At 34.9% G+C, this 10,126-nt stretch overlaps 2 protein-coding genes across 3 annotated transcripts; one reads left to right on the top strand and one right to left on the bottom strand.

Annotated features, from left to right (window-relative positions):
- Nucleotides 1-2,934: 2,934 nt before the first annotated feature.
- On the top strand, nucleotides 2,935-6,742 carry LOC111303790 (NAD(P)-linked oxidoreductase superfamily protein). Of its 2 annotated transcripts, none has more exons than XM_022900229.2 (9): nucleotides 2,935-3,354; nucleotides 3,665-3,749; nucleotides 3,870-3,986; nucleotides 4,666-4,730; nucleotides 4,821-4,909; nucleotides 5,024-5,103; nucleotides 5,400-5,511; nucleotides 5,968-6,027; nucleotides 6,189-6,742. In XM_022900229.2, the coding sequence occupies exons 1-9, from the start codon at nucleotides 3,021-3,023 to the stop codon at nucleotides 6,372-6,374; spliced, it is 1,128 nt and encodes a 375-aa protein (XP_022755964.2). In that variant the 5' UTR covers nucleotides 2,935-3,020; the 3' UTR covers nucleotides 6,375-6,742. The 2 variants fall into 2 exon arrangements, with proteins under 2 accessions (XP_022755964.2, XP_022755963.2); XM_022900228.2 differs by having other exon boundaries at nucleotides 2,938-3,354; nucleotides 5,968-6,087.
- LOC111303789 (putative pentatricopeptide repeat-containing protein At3g23330) lies at nucleotides 6,684-9,956 on the bottom strand. The gene has a single exon (XM_022900227.2). It carries the CDS (start codon nucleotides 9,765-9,767, stop codon nucleotides 6,843-6,845), a length of 2,925 nt encoding a protein of 974 aa, XP_022755962.2. The 5' UTR covers nucleotides 9,768-9,956; the 3' UTR covers nucleotides 6,684-6,842.
- Nucleotides 9,957-10,126: the final 170 nt, after the last annotated feature.

Here is a 10,126-nt window from a genome sequence, read left to right as displayed (position 1 = left end):
GCAAAAAATTTCCTAAATGATACCTAACCCATTATTTATTTCTTCTTAAATTCAGCATCTGAAATGGAAGGTGGAGATGAATTTTCTGAGTTGGCCTATGGAGCTGGTCAAATTGATCCTGTAAGAGCTGTCAAGTCTGGTTTAGTTTATGAGATGTCCAAATTTGACCACATCAGGTTCCTATCCATGAAGGCTACAGCTGAAGACGTCTACGTTTGGACATTGATGAGCATGCAAATTGCTCAAGCATCCCCAAGTTTGGAGGCCAGGTGATCTAAACCACCATCCATGCTTTTGTTGCAGAAGGAACTTGTGTTCAGCTGTTTTCCATCGAACTGTTGGAAATTCTACGTTCAAGGCAATCGTGAAGGTACCGGAGTTTCTGGAGATCACAGTTACCCCGGACACACTGGTTTTCAATGAATTGAATGAGAAGAAATCTCTTACAGTTGAGGTCAAAGGGCCACCATTGAAGAGTAACTCTACTGTTTTATCAGCATCCTTAGAATGGACCGACTCAATTCACAGAGTGAAAAGCCCCGTCGTCATTCATCCTAGTTCTATAGCTAACAATATAGTAGTTTGAACTTTATTTTCTCATTTTTGGTGATTAGATTGAAATTTTCCAACTCATTGTTACATTAAGAATGCAATGATTCAGCTTAAAGTTGCACGGTAACAAATAATATCATATTACTTGTACAAGGTAAGGGCGTGTTTGGTTTTACAAACACTATGTTGCTTAATTTATTTATTTGTATAAAAAGTAAAAATGTATTTATTATTTTATTTTATTTTCTGACTTTCTATTTGAATTTTTTGAAATCTAAACTTACCCTTTATTAAACAAACATTTCACAACAGTTTTGTGTTAAGCTTCAAGCAACTAATCCCATCCAATAATCCCTTCACATTTTCTCACAAACAAATGTGGTCTAACTCTTACTTGTCAAGCCCAGGTCATCTGTATTGGGCTTCAAACTTTGGGCCCTGCTTTAGGGCCCAGTCAGCATTTAGAAGGAAAGCCTGAGATTAGAATTTCAATTTCAATTGCTATTCCTCTTTACTTCTTTTATAATCTTTAAGCCTCTTCTTTCTTTCATCTTATGATTTCATTTTTTTTTTGTGTCTAAATATTAAAAATTCGTGTACAAGCACTATAAAATTGTTATATCGTCTTTTTATTTTTTTTCCATTTTCAATAAATCTCTTTTAATTATTTATGATTTAAAAAAAGTTTTAGATGTTATTAAAAAATATTTATAGACTCAAACATAAATATATTTTTTAATTTAATTAGTACATATAATCATTATATCTAATTTAAAATTCAAATTTTAATATTTTCGACTTTCTTTTATTTTCAAGATATGGCATCCTATCTCCTATATAAAAAAAACCAAGATTAAAATTTAAAACCCGAAGCCCTTTTGTCCATTAGCCAGTTTTGTCAGTTATAATATGTTATTTTGTCTTCCCAACGGCCAGTTTACTTCATCTTTATAGCAGGCTTCATCTTTCTTGCTTTCCTCCTCCCATCGAGGATATGTTCCCATCAGGAAAATGGCTTTAGAACTTGCATCGCATTGGTTTCATGTAGCTCTTTCATTTGGAAGTGACTTTTTATTTGGGGTATTGTTAGTTTCTTCAATGTAAATAGAAAAATTATCAAATATGGAAAAAATAAAGGGTACAATCATTTTTTTCTCACTTCAAACAAAAATTCAAGAGACGTAAAATAAAGAAGAATTTTATTTACATCTCATTTAATATTATATACATTTCATTTTTATATACACCTTAAATTTAAAATTCAATTTTTTATTTTTACTAAATACGCTTCACTTTTATTTTTTATTTTTCATTTTTCATTCATATCTTTTCTCTCTTCACTTTTTATAATCGAGTTTCTTAAAATTAAATTTTTGAAAAATTTCAAAATTTTTCGAAAATAGATATCCAAAAATTTTTAAAAATTTTCAGATATTTATTTTTCAAAATTTTTAAAATATTTATTTTCGAAAAAACTCAAAATTTTTTAAATATCTATTTTCAAAAATTCTTGAGTATTCTCAGATATAGATATTCAAAAATATTTGAAATTTCTCGAATCTCTATTTACGATAAGCTCAATTTTATTTTCAATCATTGAAAAACCTTAATTGTATGTTTATGGATCCATTTATTTAATCATACGTAATAATGAAATTGAAATTTATATTCTCAACATGTAGGCATAAACTTGTTATTTCTTTTGTATCTCTAGAAAATCGAGAATACCATTTTTTTTATTTTGCATGGGTAAAATGGATTTTTTGATTTTTTGAGCTTAGAACAAAAATATTTTTATGTTCATACATGCTTGAGAACTAACATGTTTATTTTATCCACATATGTGATTAAGTAAAAATGAGCACGCTAATGACTTATGTGTGTGTATGTATGCTAATTCGAGCTTAAACACTTTATAAAATATTAACGCTGACAATATTATCAGCAGACAGATAAATCTAATAATATTTAATTTTTTGACTATCAATTTTTACTGTCAAATTTATTAATCTATTGATGCTATTTTTCAGTAGCTTAAAGATTAAAAGTTTCGATTTTTTCATTATCAAGAGTTTATAATTAAATATATATTTTAAAAAATTTTATATATTTTCAAAAATAAATTTTTAAAAATACAGATAATTATTGAAAATTCATTTTCAAAAACTCAAAAAATTTTCATGAATAAATTTTCGAAAGTTATATTATGTTTTCAATAATTTATTTATAAAAATTATATTATTTTTTTAAAAATAAATTTTTAAAAATACAATATAATTCTCAAAATTTTATTTTAAAAAATATGAGATGATTTTTTGGTATATAATATTTTTGTTATTTACTAAGGGTTTAAATTAGCATGTGAATTTTCGGTGGTGTAATTAGAGCACCCCCAAAAAAACCTTATCAGTCTGGTGTGGCTCCAGCAGTTTCGCCACTCTTTTGAGTTTTGAATCTTTTTACCAGAAATGGCCTCATCCACCGTCTTCACCGGTCTCAACATCTTCAAATGCAAACAACCTACCAAACTCACCACTTCAACTCGGTTCTCCAACTCCCGACTACAACTCAAGCCCAACTCAGTGAAATGTTGCTCAACAACAACCACAGCGACAACGGATGAGGAGGCTACTCGGCGAGTCACTGTGAAGAACGGGAACGATTCGCTCGACATTTGTAGGGTCCTTAACGGCATGTGGCAGACCAGTGGAGGTTGGGGCAGAATCGACCGAGACGACGCCGTTGAAGCTATGCTTCGCTACGCTGACGCAGGTCTCTCCACCTTCGACATGGCCGATCACTGTACGTTCTTGTTTCGTAAACGTGGCATCTTGTTATTGGTTTGTTTTATTATTTTTCCCGACCACACGCCAAGATAGCGTAGTAAAATCCACTTGTCCAGTTGTTTCACTCATTGAATGATTCTACGCAAGAATAGTTGATTGAGGAACAAGGTCTTTATGTGCGTAGTAGTTGATTGAGGAACAAGGTCTTTATGTGAATCTTAGTAATTGAGGTTTCTTACATTGTGTTAATAGTCTACGTGAGTTGTCTTGGTGAATATATGGGATTTGCTTTTTCCTGTCATTATTAAGTTTCCGTGATTTTGCAGATGGGCCTGCGGAAGATCTTTATGGCATCTTTATCAATAGAGTTCGTCATGAGCGTCCGCCGGAGTACTTGGATAAGATCAGAGGGTGAGTTATAGCCATATCTGATAGCAATATTTGTGTTCTTATGCTAGTTTAGTCTATGTGCTAAGTTATGTAATAACCTTTTATTAACTATATTTTGTCGGCTTTGTATTACTGATGCAGCCTCACTAAATGGGTGCCACCACCAGTAAAGATGACAGGTAGCTATGTCAGGGGGAGTATCGATGTCTCGCGAAAGAGGATGGATGTGCCTTCCTTGGACATGCTTCAGTTTCACTGGTACTAACATGTAGTGTTATCTGTCACACTTTCTGTCCACTTAGAGTAATTAGCTGCAGAAACTGAAGCCCTGCCACTAAAACTTGATACAATGATGCAATCTTGACTCTTAGTTTCATGGGGAACCATAATGTTTAGATGGGGGGTTTGCTGTTTGAATTGATTTTTATTTCTTCTGATAAGGAATTACATCAGGTAAAAGCTCATAGTATTTTATTTGTTAAAGAATATATTCAAGAATTCTGCAATGTTGTCTATTAAGGTAGACGGAGTTGGCTGAAAGCATTCGCTTAATTTACCTTCCTACTGTACGATGTATAACCTTTCTTAGAACACTATTTATCATTCAGTTCTTAATTATGTTAATAAACCTTGGACATCAACAAATCCTGTGTTGATTCTTGAGGAATTGTTTTTGTTTGATAAGGACTCAACAAAATATGGTTACCTCATTAGATGTATGCTAGACAAGATGGGATTTTATGAATTTCCTTCATAGATTGACTTACTTTATATCAACTAGTTTTCCAATGATATTTAATTTTAATTGCCTTTCCTTAATATGCAACCAAAAAGCTTGTCCATTATTTGATCATGCTCGGCTTGTTGAACTTTTTGTATACACTCTAATTTTGTTAATTCCTTACTACTAATATTTTCTGTATCCGATTTGAAACAGGTGGGATTATTCCAATCCCGGCTACCTTGATGCACTAAAACACCTTACTGATTTGAAAGAAGAAGGTTAGAATACATTCTTTGTTATTTTAGCACTGATATTGAATAGCCTGCAATTCTCGATTTGATCAAACTACTTTACCAATCAATGTGCAGGTAAAATTAAAACTGTTGCTTTGACAAATTTTGATACGGAAAGGCTGCAAATAATACTAGAGAATGGAATTCCTGTTGTTAGTAATCAGGTATTTATTTATTTATTTGGACAAATACTAATAAAGTGTTTATTCTATTGCTTTTCTTCGCTAATCTATGTTGTCTGTGGCATTGCTGATGATATATCTGGCTGGTTTCATCAGGTGCAACATTCAATTGTTGACATGCGCCCTCAGCAGAAAATGGCGGAGCTTTGTAAGCTTACAGGAGTCAAACTTATAACGTCCGTCTCTCTCTTTCTCTCTCTCTCTCTCTCTCACACACACACACACACACATCTTCTCAGCCTTTAGCTCAGGCATTGCAGACAATATTCTCAAGATAGATAGAACCAGCCAACCAGGATAAATTTTCCAATGACTAGTGAATTTCAGGCCAAAATGTATTCTCAATCAATATGGCTTTCTTAGATGATGGCCAAATTTGTTGCTCATACTGATTTTATGTTTACTGATCTCTATTAGACAACTAGGCAGTGCTCTACCTTATTACTGAATTTGAGGAGAGTTCCAAGTGCAGGTATGGAACAGTAATGGGTGGACTATTATCTGAGAAATTCCTTGACACCAACATAGCCATTCCCTTTGCTGGCCCTCCATTAAATACCCCCTCTCTCCAGAAGTACAAAAGGGTACAACACTTTTTCCCTGTTCTCCTTTTTTCTCTGTTCATATATTGAAATTCTAACTCTTAAATTCAATGGCATGTCACCAAATTGGAAACTGTGGAATGCTGTAAGCCCATTTACAAATTAGGGGTCTGTCTAGAAACACCTAAAATTCAAAATTTCTAAAATTCAACGAGAATTGTGATCACTGGACAAGAAATCCTTAAATAGTTGGACTTCTTGCTTTATTATATTGTGCAATAATTTAAGGATGAAGCTAATTCTGGAAAGAAATTTGTTTTAAGAAAGTATTTGTATAAATTGTCTTCTGTGTGTCATTTCTCAAAATTTCATCTGGTTTGTGACCACTTTGCAATCGTAAAACTACATTGACTGCATTGATAAATCTATCTTAGTTGTAATTTGTCTCTTGTGAGAGTGAACATTTTTGGTATTTTAATATTGATATGAATGTGGCAGATGGTTGATGCTTGGGGAGGATGGAGTTTATTCCAGACTTTACTTCAGACTCTCAAAAAGGTATCATCTAAGCACAGAGTCTCAATCCCAACTGTTGCTGTTAAATACATACTAGATCAGGTAACTACAAGGTTTTTTCTTTTTACTCTTTTCATGTGAGTTGTGGTCACTATGATGCATTCAAATATAATTGCCTTTCTGTTTGATTTACTGAATGTCAGCAAGCAGTAGCGGGATCAATGATAGGTGTCAGACTTGGTTTGTCAGAACATATCCAAGACTCAAATGCTATCTTTTCACTTGTGCTTGATGAGGAAGATGTGAACAGCATACAAGAAGTTTCAGAAAGAGGGAAAGATCTACTTAGAGTGATCGGGGATTGTGGAGATGAGTACCGAGGAGCATGAGATGCACCATTGGATGATTGTCTGTTACTGGTTCAAAAAAGAAGATTGAAATTCAAACCTTCCTTATCCAACTTTCTTCTAAAAACAGATTGTAGTATATCCACTGCATAAAGCAGTTACCAGGTCAGACTTAATGGAACATATAGAGGGCAGTTGCCATGTCCAACCACGTCTAATCAAGTCTTCTGCTGTAATACAAATCTCACCTTGTATGCACATTACATCAACATATAATCTTGTTGTCAGAAAGAAATTCTGTTCAGCCCTCATCTAAATCTCAACTTGGAAGCGTTTGCTGTGTTTGATGAGGAATCTGTATTACATTTTATGAGATGAAAAGTTATATTTGAATCATTTTGTTCAATGAATGAATAGTGTTATTTCGTACATTGATCACAAGACCAACATCAAGAAGATGCCCTATATATAATAATGTATATGTACAGTTAGATATTTCATTGATAGATGCTACCATGAATCTTGACAACTGCATTTGCCCTTTCTGAAGTGGTGAAAAGTGCAAGTGTCCTTGACAACCAATTCTCGATCTACAAAGGTTGACATGAACTTGCATGCTGAATGACAACCACCGCACATCCTAACACTCTTGATCACCCTTATAGGCATTCCGGAGGGTAACGATATGAGACCAAATGCAATAGCCTTCATCTCTGTATGACCAAGACCCGCACCATTATATTCTTCCTCTTCTGCATCATGCAGCAAATGGTTCCTATCTGCTACATATCCCAACTCCTCCATCTCTCTCTCTAGTTCAGCCAATTTGTAAGAGACTTCTTCAGTTGGATTTTGCTTTGAGACAAATTCATATATTTTGTTTTGCACTTCTATCCAACTAGAATTTGACCCTATTGTTTTAGTTTTAACTACAGCCTTTGATGCGTCTTTCCACTTACCGGACATCAGCAGGACCTTCTCAAGCAGTAGATTTGCAAAGCAGTCACTTGGATCTAGTTCCAATAGCTTCTCCAAAGCAAATTTTGCAATGTTCATATTACCAATAACACGGGCAGATAAAAGAAGTGTTCTCCAAATCGTTGTGCCTACTTTATCTGGAATAACCTCATTGATAAAGTTATCAACTTCTTCCAGCATTCCAGCTCGTGCAAAAGCTTCTACAACGCAGGAACAATGCTCTTCTGATGGCTCAACTCCATAAACCACTTCCATGGACATTAATAGGCTATGTGCCTCATCTACCCGACCCATTTGGCCATAAGCCTTCAAGGTTGATTTTAATGTGCTTGAATCAACTAATTTATTCCTCCTCCTCATATCATTAAATAAAGCCAGAGCTTCAGATGGATGGCCATGCTCCACTTTTGCAGAGATGATAGATGCCCAAGACATAGAACTCTTCTCAGGCATCAACTCAAATGCCAAATCTGCCTCTGCAATTTGTCCACATCCAGAATACATCTGAATGAGACTATTGCCACTTGTAGGATGTGAGAGAAGACCCCTTTTGGTCATATAAGCCTGAGCTTGCATCCCCATATGCAAAAGCACTGGGCTTGTACAGGAGTTGAAAATATCACAAACAGCGATCGGCTCAATACACCCAGAGCATGATTGAATCCTCCTGAGAAGTTTGTGAATCATTTCATAGTCGTTTGCTTTGAGGCAGGCCTGTATCAATAAATTCCATGAGATCTCAGCATCTGAAATCAAGGAACATAGCTTGAGTGCTTGTTGGTGATCTGATAATTCTGAATAAAGATTAATGAGCATGTTAACAACAGAAACATTTGATTCACAAGAAGTTTTGAGTATCTTGCAATGCAATTCTCTTCCCTTTCTAAGATCACCTAAAGCCATACTAGCTAGAATAACAGAAGTAAAGGTGAACTCATTTGCTTCAATACAATTAAACTGCATTTTCCGGAAACATGTTAGTGCTTCCACAAACCACCCATTCCATGAAAGTCCAGAGATCAAAGCAGACCATGTTGCAACGCCTGGATCTTCTACTCTTTCAAAAACCCTTAAAGCAGCCTCTGGCATCCCACACTTGGAATACATATCAATCAAAGCGCTTATAACATATGGATCAGAATCTACAGCAAGTTTCTTGGCCAAGGAGTGGAATAGTTTCCCATTATCAAGATTTGATAACATAGAGCACCATTTTAGCATGCTTGCAATAATAAACCCATTAGATTCTCCTCTTTCTAAGCCAACATACAACTTAAGAGGAAGGTTTTCCCAGCGATCTGAGCTCTCATGCTCAATGCACTCAATGTACATATCCAAAAGAGAGCACATTGCATAGTTGTTTGATACTAAACCCGTCCGAACTATATATCCATGAACCTGCCTGCCATAGTCCTTATCATGTAAACTAGAAACAGCCTTGAGAATACTTGCTATGGTGAAATCATCACAATAACAAACTTCATGCATTAAAACTCTAAAGTTCCTTAGAGCTTCAAGGTAATGAAAATTATGGACATAACCCATAATTAATGTGTTCCAAGAAACTAAATCTTTCTCATACAGCTGATCAAAAACTCGTCTTAATCCCTTCAAATCCTTACATTTTGCATAAAAATCCATTAAACTATTGTCCAAAAACAAACAACACCCCTTCCCAAATCCTTTCTTAACCATCAAACCATGAACTTGAATTCCCAAGTTTAAGTCCTCCAAATTTGAACATGCCTTGATAACCATTGAAAACACAAAAGCGTCCAAATCAATTCCGTTAAAAACCATATCAAGGAAAACATTCAAACCTTCTTTTTCAAGTCCATGTTTCACATAAGCACTTAACATTGAACTCCAAGCAACCAAACCAGGCTTCTCAATCCCATCAAAAATCAAAACAGCATCTTCCAATAGGCCACAACTTGAATACATATTTACCAGAGAATTCTCCAAAAACCCATCAAGAAAAGCCTTCCCTTTCTTCAAAACTTGGCCATGCACTCCTTTGCCGAACCCCAATTCTCTCATTTGCCCACAACTTCTCAACACAACCGCGTAAACAAACGAGTCGGGGCGCACCGTTTTATCACCAGACAACATCTCTTTAAACAATGCCAAGGCTTCCTTAGTAGGACCATGTTTGGCATAGCCTGACATGAGGATAGTCCAAGAAATAAGAGTTCTTTCAGGCATGGAGTCAAACAGGTCACGTGCTTCTGGCATGAAACCCGCATTTACATAAAGCTGAAGGTAGAGATTGAAGTAAAAAAGGGTTAGTTTTGGATTAGCATGGGGTTTAAGGAAAGAAGTTGGTTTCAGTTGTTTTAAATTGTGATTAGTAATGTGCTTGAGTGGAGGAAAACGGGATGCTTTGGAAAGTTGATTTTGCATAAAACAAGGAGGGAAAGAGGGGGTAATGGAAGAGCATGTCAGCAGGGATTGCATGTGGAATTTTCTGTGGGAGTTGGAGTTCTCTCTGTTTCTTTTTAGATACAATACAATGTGCTGCAAAAATGAGTTTTAGGCAAAAAAGTGCTGAAGCGGTGAGGGTAGGCTGTGAAGGGAGTTTTGGATGGTGGTCCTTAATTCCATGGATGGATAAGAGATTAAGTCTTTCATTTTAATCTACACATGCAAGCCATGATGGCAATGGAAAAGAGAAAAATCTATTCAGAATCATAATCTTTAGGTTTTGGTTTTAATGTAATAAAAAATCATACTAATCAAGTAGTAATTAAAAACCCTTCCTCATTCATTTTTGGATTTTTATTAATATATTTTCATTAATGATACAATTATTCCCT

This window comes from Durio zibethinus, chromosome 13 (assembly GCF_047325235.1).
Source record: "Durio zibethinus cultivar Kanyao isolate XHJ-2024 chromosome 13, ASM4732523v1, whole genome shotgun sequence".
NCBI lineage: Eukaryota > Viridiplantae > Streptophyta > Magnoliopsida > Malvales > Malvaceae > Durio > Durio zibethinus.
The sequence above is the reverse complement of the archived record's forward strand: the minus strand, read 5'-3'. Positions and strand labels throughout refer to the sequence as shown.